We start from the raw sequence: 18625 nt of genomic DNA, 5'->3' as shown, positions 1-18625 counted from the left end.
TGGATCTTACCCCATAAATCCTAACATAGTTAATCTCTATAGGAAAAAGTTTTCTAATCTCTAATCTAGATCAATCTCAGCAATGCTAGGGTCTCCTGAGTATTCTACAATAAGGAGAAAGCTAGATCAAGAAACAGACATTCCATATGGTATTCTTCAAAAATCCATATGTGTTCAAGGTTCCTCTGAGGTGTAATAGAGCACAAACCAGTCCAGAAGATGTTAATCAGGAAGCATCAGAGCATGAAGGGAATCTCAGGAGCATCAGGACAACTTCTCCTTTTAGAGGAAGGTAGTGGAACCTAGGGAGACTGAGGATCTGCCCAGCAAAGGACCACTCCAGAAATCCTCCTGCTCCACTTCTGTAGACTGTCTGGGCTTCAGTGGCTCATTCCTGAATCTTACAAAAATGAAAAATGACCAAACCACCAGTCAAGAATGCCTCTCAAAGATGCAAACAAGAACCAACTTTAACACCCTGCCTTGGATTATCCTCTCATCTAGGAAACTCCAGGTATTTCCCAGCAACCAGCTTCAGTTCCACAGGTCTTCTCTGCATCGTTGGTGTTTCCCAGATGATGGTGTTAAGTGAAAAATTAAACCCTTAGAAAAGTCTAGGGGAAAAAAAATTCAATATCAAGTATATAGAGGCCAAGAAATACTACGACTAAAACTAATAAATCCCACCTGATCGTGGTAAATAATTCTTCTAATATATTGTTGGATCTGGTTGGCTAGTATCTTTTTGAGGATTTCTGCATCCCTGTTGATCAGGGAAATTGGTCTCTAGTACTTTTTAGTGGGGTCTTTGTCTGGTCTTGGAATCAAGGTAATGCTGGCCTCAAAGAATGAGTTTGGAAGTATTCCTTCCACTTCTATTTTTTGGAACAATTCAAGAGAATAGGTGTTAACTCTTCTTTAAATGTTTGGTAGAATTCCCCTGGAAAGCCATCTGGCCTTGGACTCTAGCTTTTTGGGAGACTTTTAATTTTTTTTTTCAACGTTTATTTATTTTTGGGACAGAGAGAGACAGAGCATGAACAGGGGGAGGGGCAGAGAGAGAGGGAGACACAGAATCGGAAACAGGCTCCAGGCTCCGAGCCATCAGCCCAGAGCCCGACGCGGGGCTCGAACTCACGGACCGCGAGATCGTGACCTGGCTGAAGTCGGACGCTTAACCGACTGCACCACCCAGGCGCCCCAAGGGAGACTTTTGATTACTAATTCAATTTATTTACTGGTTATGGGTCTGTTCCAATTTTCTATTTCTTCCTGTTTCCATTTTGGTAGTTTATATGTTTCCAGGAATTTATCTATTTCTTCCAGATTGCCCAATTTATTGGCATATAATTGCTCATAATATTCTCTTATCATTATTTGTATTTCTGCAGTGTTGGTTGTGATTCTCTTCCTTCATTCTTGATTTTACTTATTTGGGTCCTTTCCTTTTTTCTTTTTGATCAAACTGGCTAGGGATTTATCAATTCTGTTAATTCTTTCAAAGAACCAGCTCGTGGTTTCATTGATCTGTTCTACTATTGTTTTTTTATTTCGACAGCATTGATGATTTCTGCTCTAATCTTTATTATTTCCTGTCTCCTGCTGGTTTTGGGTTTTATTTGCTATTATTTTTCCAGCTGCTTAAGGTGTAAGATTAGGTTGTGTATCTGAGACCTTTCTTCCTTCTTTAGCAAGGCCTGGATTGCTATCTACTTCCCTCTTATGACTGCTTATGCTGCATCCCAGAGATTTAGGACTGTCATGTTATCATTTTCATTGGCTTCCATGAACTTTTTATTTCCTCTTTAACTTCATGGTTACCTGTTCATTCTGTAGTAGATGCTCCTTAATCTCCCAGTATTCGTGGTCTTTACAAATTTTTTCTTGTGATTGATTTCGAGTTTCAGAGCATTGTGGTCTAAAAATGTACATGGTATGACCTCGATATTTTTGTACTCGTTGAGGGCTGATTTTGTGGCCCAGTATGTGATCTATTATGGAGAATATTCCATGTGCACTCGAGAAGAATCTGTATTCCTCTGCTTTAGGATGAAATTTTCTGAATATATCTGTTAAATCCATTTGGTCCAGTGTGTCATTCAAAGCTATTGTGTCCTTGTTAATTTTCTGCTTAGATGATCTGTCCATTGCTGTAAGTAGAGTGTTGAAATCCCCTACTATTATGGTGTTGTTATCAATGAGGTTTTTTTATGTTTGTGATTTATAGATTTATATATTTGAGTGCTTCCACATTGGGGACATAAATGTACAGAATTGTTAGATCCTCTTGGTGGATATACCCCTTAATTATGACATAATGCCCTTCTTCATCTCTTGTTATAGTCTTTATTTTAAAATTTAGATTGTCTCATATAAGCATGGCTACTCTGGCTTTCTTTGGGTGACCATTAGCATGATAGATGGTTCTCCATCCCCTTAGTTTCAATCTGAAGGTGTCTTTAGGTCTAAAATGGGTCTCTTGTAAACAGCATACAGATGGATCTTGTTTTCTTATACATTCTGTTACCCTGTGTCTTTTGACTGAAGCATTTAGTCCGTTGACATTTAGAGTGAGTACTGAAAGAGAGGAATTTATTGCCATTGTATTGCCTGTAGAGTTGGAGTTTCTGGTGGTGTTCTCTGGTCCTTTCTAGTCTTTGTTGCCCTTGGTCTTTTTTTGTTTGTTTCATCTTTTCTCCCATCAGAGAGGCCCCCTTAAAATCTCTTGCAGGGCTGGTTTAGTGGCCATGAACTCGTTTAGTTTTTGTCTGGCAAACTCTTTATCTCTCCTTTTATTCTGAATGACAGCCTTGCTGGATCAAGAATTCCTGGCTGCATATTTTTCTGAGTCATCACGTTGAATATATCCTTTCTGGACTGCCAAGTTTCTGTGGATAAGTCTGCTGTGAACCTGATCTGTCTTCCCTTATAGGTTAAGGAATTTTTTTCCCTTGTTGTTTTCATGATTCTTTCCTTCTTTGTGTATTTTGTGAATTTGACTAGGATATGCCTTGTTGGTGGTGGTTTTTTCTTGAATCTAATGGGAATTCTCTGTGCTTCTTGGGTTTTGATGTCTGTGCCTTTCCCCAGGTTAGGAAAGTTTTCTACTATGATTTGTTCACATAAACCTTCTACCCCTTTTTCTCACTCTTCACCTTCTGGGACTCCTATCATTCAGATGTTGTTTCTTTTTAATAAGCCACTGAGTTCTATAGTTCTTGTATTGCGCTCTCTTGCCTTAGTTTCCCTCTTTTTTTTCTGCTTCATTATTCTCCATAATTTTGTCTTCAATATCACTGATTCACTTCTCTGCTTCATCCATCCTTGCCACCATGGCATCTAAACAATCCTAAAATTTGCATGGAACCAGAAAAGACCCAAAAGGCCAAAGCAATCCTGAAAAAGAAAACCAAAGCTGGAGGCATCACAATCCCAGACTTCAAGATGTATTACAAAGCTGTAATCAAGACAGTATGGTACTGGCACAGAGACCCACAAACAGATGGCCAACTAATCTTTGACAAAGCAGGAAAGAATATCCAAAGGAATAAAGACAGTCTCTTCAGCAAATGGTGTCGGGAAAACTGGACAGTGACATGCAGAAGAAAACCTAGACCACATTCTTACACCATACACAAAATAAAGTCAAAGTAGATCAAAGACCTAAACATAAGACAAGAAGCCATCAAAATCCTAGAAGAGAAAGCAGGCAACAACCTCTTTGACCTTAGCAACTTCTTACTCAACATGTCTCCAGAGACAAGGGAAACAAGCAAAAATGAACTATCATGGGGCGCCTGGGTGGCGCAGTCAGTTAAGCGTCCGACTTCAGCTCAGGTCACGATCTCGCGGTCCGTGAGTTCGAGCCCCGCGTCGGGCTCTGGGCTGATGGCTCAGAGCCTGGAGCCTGTTTCTGAATCTGTGTCTCCCTCTCTCTCTGCCCCTCCCCCGTTCATGCTCTGTCTCTCTCTGTCCCAAAAATAAATAAACGTTAAAAAAAAAAATTAAAAAAAAAAAAATGAACTATCAGGACCTCATCAAGATAAAAAGCTTCTGCACAGCAAAGGAAAAAATCAGCCAAACTAAAAGGCAACCAATGGAATGGGAGAAGATACTTGCAAATGACATATCAGATAAAGGGTTAGTATCCAAAATCTATAAAGAACTTATCAAACTCAACACCCAAAAAGATTAATCCAGTGAAGAAATGGGCAGAAGACATGAATAGACACTTCTCCAAAGAAGACATCCAGATGGCCAACAGACACATGAAAATATGCTCAACATCCACTCATCATCAGGGAAATACAAAGCAAAACTACAATGAGATACCACCTCATACCAGTCAGAATGTCTAAAATTAGTAACTCAGGCAACAACAGATGTTGGCAAGGATGCGGAGAAAGGGGAACCCTCTTTTACTGCTGGTGGGAATGAAAACTAGTGCAGCCACCCCAGAAAACAGTATGAAGGTTCCTTAAAAAATCAAAAACAGAACTACCCCATGACCCAGCAATTGCACTAGTAGGTATTTAGCCAAAGGATACAGATGTGCTGTTTCAAAGGGGCACATGACCCCAATGTTTATAACAGCACTATTGACAATTGCCAAAGTATATAAAAAGCCTAAATGTCCACCGACAGATGAATGAATTAAGAAGATATATGTATAAATATACATATACATACACACACACACTCATAATGGAGTATTACTTGGCAATCACTATATATACATATACACCACACACACATGCACACACACACAAAATGGAATATTACTTGGCAACCAAAAGAATCAAGTCTTGCCATTTGCAACAACATGGATGGAACTAGAGTGTATTCTGCTAAGCGAAATTAGAGAAAGACAAATATCATATGACTTCACTCATATGTGGAATTTAAGATACAAAACAGATGAACAGAAGGGAAGGGGAGCAAAAATAATATAAAAACAGGGAGCGGGACAAAACACAAGAGACTCCTGAATATAGAGAACATACTGAGGGTTACTGGAGGGGTCATGGGTGTGAGGATGGGCTAACGGGGCAAGCGGCCTTAAGGAAGACACTCACTGGGATGAGCACTGGGAATTATGTGTAGAGGATGAATCACTGGATTCTATTCCTGAAATTATTGCACTATGTGCTACCTTGGATATAAATGAAAAAGTAAATAAAAATAAATAAGTAAAACAAGTTCCAAATTGAAACCATCAGAGAAAATCATACCTTGCTTGGCAGCCAAGCAGCAGCATCTCATGGTTATGAATCAAAATATATAAAAGAACGAGGAAGGCTTTTGCTCTAATCGAAGTTGATGGGCTGTCAAGTAAACGGATAACTGTAGAAACAAAATCCTGTGGAAGATATTAAAATATTTTGTGAGAAAACATGAAATAAATAGAGCAGTCAACTATCAGGGTCAAGAGTTTACAATAAATAAACAGATGGCAGAAAATAAAATAATTTCAACTATTGTTATTGCATTCTTAATTTGGGCGGGAGTCTAACCAAAATTTTAATATGTATTATCTCATTTAAACCTGGAAAGTAGCCATAACAAGGTGACAGTATTATTCTTAAAGAGAAAAATGAACCGTGAAAAGTTAACCAATTCACAAAGGTGGATTGAAATCAAGGCCAATAGGACAACAAAGCCCATCCATCTCTTTATCAGTCAACCACCCAACAGTAAGGGTGGCAATAAGTAATGAGAACTGGAAGTCACAACTGCATGTACCCATGAACCTCTGCACAAACCTGCATGTACAGAAAGCACATCTCTAGTCTACACATCTAGTCTACACACTTGAAGTCCTATAGACATAAAATATCCAATACAGGACACAAAAGAAAAATCTGTATTCCTATAACATTCTTTAACAAAAGGCATAATACAACACAGAGGGATAAATACTAACATTAGCATTATTTTCACTTTGTTTCAGGTGCCTAATGACAGGCAAAAAGGAAATGCAGGCACACACACAGAGTTAATAAATATAAGCAGGCAGGAATACAGAATTATTAGCGAGATGGCCACACAGAGCATGAGTGAAAGTTCCCAACAGTCCTTAAGAGAAGTAAGCACCTAGCAGTAACACCATTACGTCCAAGGTAAATGTAAGCAGCTCTTTTGCTATGCCACTGTCCTTTTACATTGGGTGCTGCATTGCCAAACAAGAAGAATTTACAGCCAGGCATATGCTTTTATTTAAGGATGGAGATATACCTACGTATCTGTATCTATGCATGAATCTCACCTATTTCCTGAACCAAATAATCAAGCTAAGTCATCACCTGGGTTAAATAAAACCATAAACACCAAGGAATCTTTGAGTCATCTGTTTCCACCCCTCACACGAACACATAATTCCAAAACCACTCAAAGATCCACTAGTCTTAGACTGAAAAACTGTCCCAATTACAGAAGACTTCAAAGACATGATAACTGACTGCAATTCAAGATCTGGCAATTTTGTTTCACATCAAAGAACACGACTGGGATGATCGTGACATCTGAAGCAGTTATGTAGATGAGTTAATGTTAAATAAATGTTAACTTCTTTTTAAATCCATTGCCTGATTTTAGGGAATATTCAGTAAACTGATTACAAGTAAAGGAGCATCAGGTCTGCAACCTCTTCTCAAACTGGTCACACATGTACTTGCACACACGAGGTAAAAGACAAAAAGAGGAACTATAAAGCAAACATGGTAAAATGCTAACATTTTCTGAATGTGGATGAAGGGTATATTGCAATCCTTTGAACTCCACATCCAAAACTAAGCTCAGAACCTACCCTAACATGATTCTCCCCCTCTGAGGATCATCAGCTCAAGACCATGCTTGAAAAACCTGAGCATCTTCCTTGACTCCTCATTCCTCCCATGTACAATAGATCCCCTGTTACTATGAGAATGATACCCCCATTGATGTTGCCTTATATTGCAATACACCATATTTTTCGATTACTAGAACATGTTTTATCTCACTCTGCTTTCTTCCACCTATCCTAGAAATCTTAGCCACAGTGATCTTCTCCCACAGCAAATATGGGTACATTATTCACCTATAAAATATTCTCCATAGTTCCTGCAACTCCTAAGATGAAGCCAAAATTCCTTATCATGGCATACAAGGCTCTTCATGATCTGGTTTTTTATTACCTTCCCCAAATCACTTAATATACCACCATTCCTCTATATAACCCCCAACACTCACCCTAGGGAAATAAACCAAGAAAAGAGTATATTGAACACAGGAAAGAGGCAAAGGGAATCCCCAGATGATTTCCAGGGTAAGAGCTATAAATGGGCACAGAGAGCAGCCTACCCATATTGGAGTTGGTCAGAAGACTCCAGGAGAGATCTCCTTAAGGAGAAAAAAATGGACAGAATACCCAATGTACGGGAATGCAATCTGAAATTTAAAAGTGATGTAATAACATTCTGCTGAATGTTGAGCTAACCAAAATTAACAGAATGAGTGCATGTATGTGGCAGGCAGGGCCGAATGTCAGACTTGAAAACAAACTCCAAATGAATATAATATTTAAAAATAACAAAAAAGGATGAAAAGATCTAGAAGAGGCTACAGGAGATAAACACATTAGATGCGTGTATCTAACTACTTACACACACACACACATACTTATACAAGCATTTATAGGACATGAAAAAGGTCCAAACAGTTAATTATACGAGAAAACAAGTACAAACAATATACCTCAGGAACAGAGGCAAAAATCCTCTCCAAATATCAACAAGTTGAGTCCAACAATACATCAAAAGTATAAATTAAAAAATCACAAACAAGTCGAGGTTATCTCAGAAATGCAAGACTGGTTCAATATTTGAAAATCAATCATTGTAATTCATCAGATGAAATAAGAAAAACCACATGATCTTATCAGTGGATGATGAAAAAGCATTTGACAAAATTCAACATGCATTCATGATAAAAACTCACCCAACTAGAACAGAAGGGAACTTCCTCAATCTGTAAAAGGGAATCTAGAGAAAAATTATAACTAACATCAAAATTAAAGGGGAAACACTTGATGCTTCCCCACCAAGACTGGGAATTAAACAACCATGTGCATTCCCATCACTCAGTGTTTTACTGAAAGTCACTGCCAGTGTGATAAGGAAAGAAAAATAAATATCATTCACACTAGAATCAAAGAAATATTCTCACAGGTTGTGATTAGCTATGTAGAAAATCCCAAAGAATCTATAAAAAGCCTTCTACAACTAATAAGTTTAGCAAGATCTAGTGTATTTCTATACACGAATGATGAACAATTAAACAGCAAATTTTTAAAGTATCATTTTTCAATAACTCTAACAATAACAACAAAAAGAAATATAGGTATAAAACTAACAAGAAAGGTAGAGAATTGTTAAACTGCTAACTCTAAAAAATTAAGAAAGAAAAAATGTTAAAGACATAAATAAGAGACATTCCATGTTCATCTATTCAAAAAAAAAAAACCTCCAAGTTAATATGCCAAATTTCCCCCAAAGGGACCCATAGATTTATTGCAATTCTAATCAAATAATCCCAACAGGATTTTCTGTAGATATAGACAAGCTAATTGTAAAATTTATATGGAAAGGCAAAGGAACTCACAAGCAGAACAATTTGGGGAAAAAAATACATAATCACACAATGATTTTAAGACATTAAAAAAAAAAAAAAAACCCTACGGTAATCAAAACAATGTGGTATTGACAAAATGACAGGTTACACAGACCAAAGAAACAGAAATAAAGTCAATGATCTTAAGACAAAAGTACAATTATTTCGTTTAATTCCCACAATTCCCTAAGGTAAATTATTACCTTTTATCAGATGAGAAAATGGTTAGAGGTGAAGAACAACGCACAAGGACTAGTTGTTGGAAACTAGCAATACTGTCATTCTTTCTCCAAATATTTTCTCAATTGCTAACAAGTAGGAAATCTAATTAACCTGAGTTCCACTGAATTTCATGTTTACTTCCCTCCTATCCAGGGCTTGTTGGGGAAATGTTAACACGCAACAAGAACAAGAGTAGATAATAATCTAAGATAACTAAGCCATAGCAATACTATTATAATTATACTAAAGCTTATTTACATATCCTTTGTTTTACATCAAGGTTGAGGTCTTCTGGAGGAAAAACGTGGTTTTAATTAAATATAAAATGGGTAGTTAAACCTCTATATTTAACTGCCTGTTTTCTAACCTTAAAGCATTGATTTCTTGAACCTAGTAAACTTTCTAAGTAATTGCGTTAGAAACTTCTATAATTAATGTAATCAATCATAACCAAAGAATATCATAATGTTTTAAAAATTAGAAGCCTTTATCGCTTCTCGGCTTTTTGGCTAAGATCAAGTGTAAAAATTAGAAGACTTTATCATTGAAAATATGTTATTACAGTTTTACACTCTATGGGGTGCCTGGGTGGCTCCATCAGTTGGGCATCCGACTTCGGCTCAGGTCATGATCTCACGGTCCGTGAATGCGAGCCCCACATCAGGCACTGTGCTGACAGCTTGGAGCCTGGAGCCTGCTTCGGATTCTGGGTCGGTCTCTCTCTCTTTCCCTCCCCCGCTCAAGCTCTGTCTCTCTCAAATATAAACATTAATAACTTTTGGGTTTTTTTTAAATAAGTAAGGCACTTCATATTGGCTTCTGAATTTGCTGTGTCTTGCTTACAACAAAATGAATCACTCTGAGTTTATCCTGGATGAGTCTCAAAGCAAGAGACTGGACTTTATTATTGGTTTCAGTCCTAATTTTAGAGATCTGGAGATAGAAAAGTTCTTAATCTGAGACATAACTTCGTGGTTTTTTTCAGAAAGGAAATAGGCTAGCCAACTGTAGGACTATCACAGCACCCTTTAAAAATATCCTATTTTGTACAAAATGTTTACATTCCGTATCTTATCATGTACAAAATAACAGTGCCACTGACATCAATGGAACTTCAATGGAATGAATTACTAAGCCTTGTCAAAATAGGCATTTTCCATCTCCTTTAAAATGTTGCAAATTGTCCAACTGTAACTAAAAGAATGCAGCTTTTTGCCTTGTGTTACTTTCAGACTCACTACTGTCTAATAAAGCACAAATTTCATGGACCAAAAAAAAAAACAAAAGTGAAAAGGGAATTTTGGATAAAGGACAGTCTTTTCAGGGGCACCTGGGTGGCTCAGTTGGTTAAGCCTCTGACTTCAGCTCAGGTCATGATCTCAGTTTGTGCGTTGAAGCCCCGCGTCGGGCTCTGAGCTGACAGCTTGGAGACTGGAGCCTGCTTCGGATTCTGTGTCTCCCTCTCTCTCTGCCCCTCCCCCCCCCACCCCCCGCTCTGTCTCAAAAATAAATATGCATTTTAAAAAATATATTTTTTTAAAAGGACAGTTTTTTCAATAAATAGTACTGGAACAACTGGATAGCTACATGCAAAAAAAAAAAAAATTACTATCCATTCCGTGCACCATATATACAAAAATGACGATCATACAAAATAAGTCATACACTGCATAAAAAGTGTAAAACTATAAAATTCTTAAAAGAAAACAAACCAGAAGATCTCCATGACCTTAGGCTAGGAAGAGTTTTCAGATATGACACCAAAAGCACAAACCACAAAAGAACTAACTGATAAACTGAACTTCATGAATATTAAAACCTCTCCTCTGTGGAAGACCCTGTAAGAAAAGACAAGCCAGATACTGGCATAAAATATTTGTAACCAGAATATACGAAGAACTCTCAAAACTCAATATTAAGCAAAAACATTTTTAATGGGCAAAATATTTAAACAGACATTTCACCAAAGAACCTATGCAGGTATTCAAATAAATACAAGAGGATGCTTAATGTCCGTTACAATAATGCAAATTAAGATCACAATGAGACACTCGGCAATTATTAGAATGACCAAATGAAAAATGACTAGGTTGTTGAGCAACTAGAATTCTATATACATTGCTGGAAGGACTGCAAAATGGTACGGTCACCCTAGAAAATAGCTTGGCACTCGGGGCGCCTGGGTGGCTCAGTCGGTTGAGCATCCGACTTCGGCTCAGGTCATGATCTCACAGCTCGTGAATTCGAGCCCCGCGTCGCGCTCTGTGCTGACAGCTCAGAGCCTGGAGCCTGCTTCAGATTCTGTGCCTCCCTCTCTCTCTGCCCCTAACCCACTCGCATTCTGTCTCTGTCTCTCTCAAAAATAAATAAACATTAAAAAAAATTTTTTTTAACAAAAAAGAAAATAGCTTGGCACTTTGATAAAAAATTGTTAAACACCCACCTACCATATATAATATAGCATTCCACTTCTAAGTATTACTCTAGTTGAATAAAAATATATGTTCACAGAAAAACCTACACACAAAGTTGACAACAAGAGTTTTCTTAATAGTCAAAAAATGAAAACAAGCCATCTGTCCTTGAATGGGTATGTGGATAAACTGTGGTATATCTAGATAATGGAATATTACCCAGCAATAAAAAAAAATAATAATAAACTATTGATATGCACAACATGGATGAATCTCAACTACATTTAAAAAAACAAGTCTCAAAGATTACATACAGTATAGTTCCATTTACATAACATTTTAGAACAAGTAAACCTCTGGAGCAGAGAAGACACCAGTAATTGCCAGGGATTGGGATGGGAAGTGGTCTTCCTAAAAAGGGAGGAGCAAACTGTCATCCTTTGGGATGCTGTAATCATTCTGTGTCCTTCTTGTGGTAGTAACAACAGGGTCTAAGCATATGTTAATTCTCACAGAATTGTATTCCAAAAGGTGATTGACACTGTACATAAATGTTAGAAGTGATAAAAGTGATAAATATAACACAGAGAGAATATAATACAGATGTAGATACCTCGTGATATATATATATATACATACGTATATATACACACACACACATATATACACTAGGCAAACTCAACAAGAATACAAAGCAGGAATGGCGTTTGTGTACCTAATATACAAAGAGTTACATAATGATTCTTCCTCCTATACAAGGCAGAATTTAGGCCAAAAAGAAGTAAACAAGACAAGGAACATCTTTAATGCTAAAGGCCACCATTCAAAACAAACACTTAACAGTAATGAATACAGCAATGAATGCTATGCCTTAAATAAATAGCACTGGGGCACCTGGGTGGCTCAGTCAGTTAAGCGTCCAACTTCGGCTCAGGTCATGGTCTCAAGGTTGGTGGGATCTAGTCCTGTGTCGGGCTCTGTGTTGACAGCTTGGAGCCTGGAGCCTTTTTTTGGATTCTCTCTCTCTCTGCCCTTGCCCTGTTCACACTCTCAAAAAAATAAAGATTAAAAAAAAATAGCATAGCAACCACTTCTATACAGTGGAAACTATAGAAGATGTAAGGAGCAATAGACTATCACACCACTCTCAGTCCAAGACTGTCAAGAGAACAAAAATAAGGATATAAAAGACAAAATAACATAAACAACAAATTAGATGCTATGGGTATATATCAAACTTTATACTTAGATAACAGAAAATGTACCTTTTCTTAAACACACACAAAATGTTCCTTTAAAATGACCATATAAAAGGTCACAAAGAAAACCTTAATATAACCCATAAAATTAAAAAAAAATTTTTTTAGATTTCACCCATCCCCCCACTCACCTCCTCTCGGGCAACCACCAATTTGTTCTCTGCATTTAAAACTATCTTTTGTTTCAGGGCGCCTGGGTGGCTCAATCGGTTAAGTATTCAGCTCTTCATTTTGGCTCAGGTCATGATCTCACAGTTCGTGAGTTCAAGCCCCACATCAGGTTCCGGTCTAACAGTGTGCAGCCTGCTTGGGATTCTCTCTCCCCTTCTCTCTCTCTGCCCCTCCCCCACTCATTCTGTCCCTCTTAAAATGAATAAATAAACTTTAAGAAAGTATCTTTTGTCTCTTGTTTCACTTGTTTTCTTAAATTCCACGTGAGTGAAATCATATGGTATTTGTCTTTCTCTGACTTATTTCGCTTAGCATTATACCTGCTAAAGCCCATCCATGTTGCTGCAAATGGCAAGATCTCATTCCTTTTAATGGCTAAGCAATCCTTTTGTGTGTGTGTGTGTGTGTGTGAGAGAGAGAGAGAGTGAGAGAGTGAGAGAGTGAGAGAGAGAGAGAGAGAGAGACATCTTTATCCATTCATCTATCAATAGATGTTTGGGTTGCTTCCATGTCTCGACTATAGTAAATAATGTTGCAATAATCAAAGATGCATTATCCTTTTGAATTATTCATATTCTTTGGGTAAATACCCAATTTTGAAATTGCTACATCATATGGTCGTTCTATTTTTCAATTTTTTTGAGGAACCTGTAAAATGGTTTCCACAGTGGCTGCTCCAATTTTCATTCCCACCAACAGTGCATGAGGATTCCTTTTTTTTTGTTTGTTTTTCACATCCCCACCTCTTGTCTTTTTGATTCTAGTCATTGTGACAGGTGTGAGATACTTCACTGTGGTTTTCACTTCCATTTCCCTGATGTTGAGTGATGCTGCGCCATCATATCATGGGTCAGTTAGCCATCTGTAGGTCTTCTCTGGAAAAGTGTCTTCTTAGGTCCTCTGTCCATTTTTTCATTTGGGTTATTTGGGGGTTTTCTGGTGTTGAGTTGTAGAAATTCTTTATATATTTTAGCTTTTAAGCCCTTATTGAATAGGTCATTTGCAAATATCTTCTCTCATTCAGTAGGCTGCCTTTTTGTTTTGTTGATGGTGTGCTTTGCTGGCAAAAGGTTTTGATTTTGGTGTAGTCCCAATAATTTATTTTGATTTTGTTTCCCTTGCCTGAGGAGACATATATAAAACAATGTTTCTAGGGCCAACATCATAGAAATTACTGTCTATGTTTCCTTCTAGGAATTTTATGGTTTCAGGTCTCCCAGTTAGGTCCTTAATCCATTTTGAGTTTATTTTCATGCATGGTGTAAGGAAGTGACCCAGATTAAACTTTTAAAATGGGGGTGGGGGGTGGGGGGTGTGCCTGGGTGGCTCAGTCAGTTAAGCATTCAACTCTTCTGATTTCGGCTCAGGTCATGATCTATGGCTCACAGGTTTGAGCCCTGCATCAGGCTCTGCACCGACCGTGTGGAGGCTGGTTGGGATTCTCTTTCTGCCCTTCCCCTACTCTCTTTCAAACAATAATAAATAAATAAATAATAAAAAGTGATCCAGTTTCCCAGCACTATTTGTTGAAGAGACTGTCTTTTCCCCATTGTATATTTTCTGCATCCTTTGTGGTAGATTAATTGACCATAAAAGCACAAGTTTATTTCTGGACTCTTCATTCTGTTCCATTGATCTGTGTGTCTATTTTCGTGCCAGTACCATACTGTTTTGATTACTACAGCTTTATAGTATATTTTGAAATCTGGGATTGTGATACCTCCAGCTTTGTTCTTCTTTTTCAAGATTGCTTTAGGCTTTTGGGGTCTTCTGTGGTTCTATATGAATTTTAGGATTGTTTGTTCTAGTTCTGTGAAAAATGTTGGTATTTTGATACATATTGCATTAAATCTGTAGATTGCTTTGGGTAGCATGGACATTTTAACAATATTAATTCTTCTAATTCATGAGCATGAAATGTCTTTCCATTTCTTTGTGTTTTATAGTTTAGAGTATAAGTCCTTAGTTTATTCCTAGGTATTTTAATTTTGGTGCACCTGAAAATGGAATTTTCTTAATTTCTCTTTCTGGACTATGGACTATGTATTGATTTTGTATCCAATGACCTTTCTGAATTAATTTATCAGTTCCAGTAGTTTTTTAGTGGAGTCTTTAGGGTTTTCTATATATAGTATCATGTCACTGCAAATAGTGAAAGTTTTATTTCTTCCTAATTTGGATGTCTTTTCTTTTACTTATCTGATTGCTGCGGCTAGGATTTCCAATTCTATGTTAAATAAAAGTAGAGAGAGGAACGGCCTCTTGTTCTTAATCTTAGCGGAAAAGCTCTCACCTTTTCACCATGGAGTATGATGCTAGAAATGGGTTTTTTACATATGGCCTTTATTATGTTGAGCTATGTTCCCTCTAAACCTACTTTGTTGAGGATTTTTAATCATGAATGAATATTGTACTTTGTCTAATGTTTTTTCTGCATCTACTGAGATGATCATATGGTTTTATCCTTTCTCTTGCTGATGTGATGTATCGTGTTGATTGATTTGTGAATAATAAACCACCCTTGCGCCCCTGGAGTAAATCCCACTTGGTCGTGGTGAATAATTTTTTTAGTGTATTGTTGGATTCAGTTTGCTAACATTTTGTTGAGGATTTTTACATCTATGTTCATCAGATACATTGGTCTGCAGCTCTTTTTGTAATGTCTTTATCTGGTTTGGGTATCAGGGTAATGTTGAAACTCACAGAATGAATTTGGCAGCCTTCCTTTCTCTTCTATTTTTGGGAATAGTTTGAGAAGTGAAATATTTATTAGTACAATGAAATAAAACTAAAAATTAATAAAACATCAATCCAAAAGATCCTTCTACCTGGAAATTTTTAAAACACTATTTTAAAAAGCCCTGAAGGAAACAGAAAAATACAAGCCAAAATTGAAAAACTTAAAAATACAGTAAAACCTTGGTTTGCAAGCATAATTCATTCTGGAAACATGCTTGTAATCCAAAGCAGTTGTACATCAAAGTGAATTTCAAGAACAATTGGCTCAGTTATGATCATGTGTCATTCAGCATCACGTACTACTTGTACATCACTCGTTTGTCAAGCTACAATTTGTTAGAAACATTTGGTCATTTTGTGGAACACTCACAGAACAAATTACTCACAATCCAAGGCTTCCCTGTATAGTAAAAGCACTATTCATCAGAATCTATGGGATGCATTTAGAACAACAGTCAGAAGAAAATACAACCTGTAAAAAACACTGTAAATGAAAGTAAAAGAAGAAAAAATATATGAACTAAATTCCCAACACAAAAAGCCAAAAGCTAAAAATGAGACAAATCAAAGAAAATAAATATGTAAGCAGAAGGTAATGAAATAGAAAATAGAAAAAATGGGTAAAGGATAAATAGGTCAAAATGCAGGCTTTTTGAAAAATATCAACAAAATAGATAAAGCACTAAATCAATCAAGAGAAAGGGAGGGGCACCTGGGTGGCTCAGTTGGTTGAGCGTCCAACTTCAGCTCAGGTCATGATCTCACAGTTTGTGGGTTTGAGCCCCACATCAGGCTCTGTGCTGACAGCTCGGAGCCTGGAGCCTGCTTCGGATTCTGTGTCTCCCTCGCTCTCTACCCCTCCCCCACTCATGCTCTGTCTCTGTCTCTAAAAAACGAATGAACCTTTAAAAAAAATTTTTTAAAAAGGGGGAGACAGCAAAGATATACAAAAAACAAAAACAAAAAAAAAAGGAAGTCAAAAAAATTCCCCTTGCCTGGCTTCAATATAAGGGCCTGAAAGTCAGCTGTGTTATGCATAGAAGCCATGCATATTTCACTGTTGTAAAACGTTCTAGGTGAAAACAGAAAACTCTATGAATCCACTCTTGAACATTTGGGTCGCTTGGAGTTTGGGACTGTTATTAGGAAAGTTGCTATGGACATTCTCGCACATGTCTTCTTGTGAACAAATAACATATGTATCCACTTCTTCTGAGTATGTACCTGAGAGCAGAACTGCTAAGTCAAGGAGTAGTCCTCTCTTTGGCTTCAACAGAGCTTGTCAAATGATTTTCCAAAGTGGTTGTACCAATTTATTCTCTACTAATATAGGAGAGTTGCATTGGCTCCACATTCTTGCCAACACTTGTTGTTATTCATCTTTTTCATTTTATTTAAATTTCTAACTATGAGCTTCGAGCAAATAAAATGAACACAAACGACAGTCACTTTAGAAGGAGAACCTTTGTGACAAGTCTAGTATTACTTTAAAGCTATCCAAAGTTTTATAAACAAGGTAACGCATTTCTTATTCTTTTTTTTTTTCTGAGAGAGAGAGAGAGAGAGTGTGCTAGTGGGGCAGAGGGAGAGATGGGGGGGAGAGAGGGGGAGAGGGAGAGAGAGAGACAGAGACAGAGACAGAGAGAAAATATCTTTAGCAGGCTCCACACTCAGCATGGAGCCCAATGCAGGGTTCACTCCCATGACCCTGGGATCATAATCTGAGCTGAAATCAAGAGCCAGATGCTCAACCTACTTAGCCACGCAGGCACCCCAACACACCGCTTATTCTAGCTTACAAAGAACATAATTCATGGCAATTAACAAAGTAAATCTATATTTAAACAGATTTAACTCCCTGACAAAGAATACAACATAAGATTTTGCATAAGAAATCAAGAAAATGAAAATGTGTATTGACTCCAAGAAAACAATCTTACAAGTGATGAATACTCTTCATAAGGGTTTATGTACATTAAAATGCATTTTATTAAATTTTAAGCATTTAAATTTCTCAAATATTCACAGATGAAGCATTTATGAACTCAACTCCAAAAGCATTATGCCAAAAACAGAATTGGTGCTCTTTCTTTTCCAAGTGCCTAGTAAAGTGGCTAGGTAAAACTAAAAACTCCACAGTTTTCACTATACAAGGTCAGGAAAAAAATCAACCCCTGTAATCAAGAACAAAAACACAAACCAGTTAAGAAAAAACTCGAGAGAGGTGTAGGACTTAAAAGCATAGCTCTTGGCTGAGTGATAAGACAACCCCTGAAAACCGGAGTGGCAGCTTCAAGTGCTAGGAAAGCACCTGGGATCTGAAGTCAAGCAAACCTGACTACAAATGCCACATTCCTTGCCAAAATATCCTCACCAGGATTCCGTTTCCTCAACTTTAAAATGAAACGGAGACGATTATGCTCACCACCTTTTAATAAGCTTGATATGGTGACTGAAGGCTAAAAGATACTACAATAACTAAAAATACTAAACACCGTATTTTACATACAATTATTAAAACATCATAAAAGTTCTGCAAGAACTAAATTTTTGAAATTTGTATGGGCAACAAACAATAGAAAGAGGAAAACAATCAGAAGCATATTTAAGACTTCAGCAAATAAAGAACAGACTGTTCATTTACTGGGATCCTTACTTTTCTACTTACACCAGAAAGACTACAAATATGCCATTAAGAATTTAAATTTAAATAAGGGGGAAACAGCCGTATGATACTATACATCTGCCAACATAAATACATAATCTTGGAAAAAGTATTTGAAATGTGTATAAATCACTTCTACCAATAGGAAGTTTAGGAACACTCCAGTTAAAAAACACATGACCTAGCAAACAACGGATGAAAGAATTTTAAACTGCCTAACAAGCAAATAAATCCTCTGTCCTCACTAGTAGGCAAAGAAATGCAAATTTCAGGATAAGATTTCATTTTGTTGCAAAGCAGACCAGCAAAGATGAAAATGGATGACAGCCAATGTTGGCACGGTCATGGGTAAATGGATAAATCTTAAATACAGCTCATATGAAAATAAGTGTTCAACCTTTCCTCCAACTGGGAGGAAAGTGACTTATTTTTTAAAGGCCTTAAAAACGTTATTTTCTCCTGACTCAGCTGTTACAGCTCAAGGAACGTATCCTAACAAAGTGATGAAC

At 37.1% G+C, this 18625-nt stretch overlaps 1 protein-coding gene and 1 pseudogene across 15 annotated transcripts in view; one reads left to right on the top strand and one right to left on the bottom strand.

The window, feature by feature from the left end:
• The window catches only part of ULK4 (unc-51 like kinase 4), a 571462-nt gene that overhangs the window by 412464 nt on the left and 140373 nt on the right, over nt 1-18625 (bottom strand). For all 15 annotated transcript variants that reach the window (XR_008298071.1, XM_053221605.1, XM_053221617.1 and 12 more), the window contains one exon: nt 5232-5359. Coding sequence is in view for 14 of the 15 variants with exons in the window: in XM_053221605.1 (XP_053077580.1) it covers nt 5232-5359 (128 nt within the window). In the remaining variant the exon portion in view is untranslated. The remainder of the gene's footprint in view (nt 1-5231; nt 5360-18625) is intronic.
• LOC113594185 (uncharacterized) lies at nt 9358-9530 on the top strand (annotated as a pseudogene).

The sequence above is a fragment of the Acinonyx jubatus genome, chromosome C2 (genome assembly GCF_027475565.1).
Source record: "Acinonyx jubatus isolate Ajub_Pintada_27869175 chromosome C2, VMU_Ajub_asm_v1.0, whole genome shotgun sequence".
NCBI classification, from domain to species: Eukaryota; Metazoa; Chordata; class Mammalia; order Carnivora; family Felidae; genus Acinonyx; species Acinonyx jubatus.
This window is presented reverse-complemented; position numbering and strand designations above follow the sequence as displayed.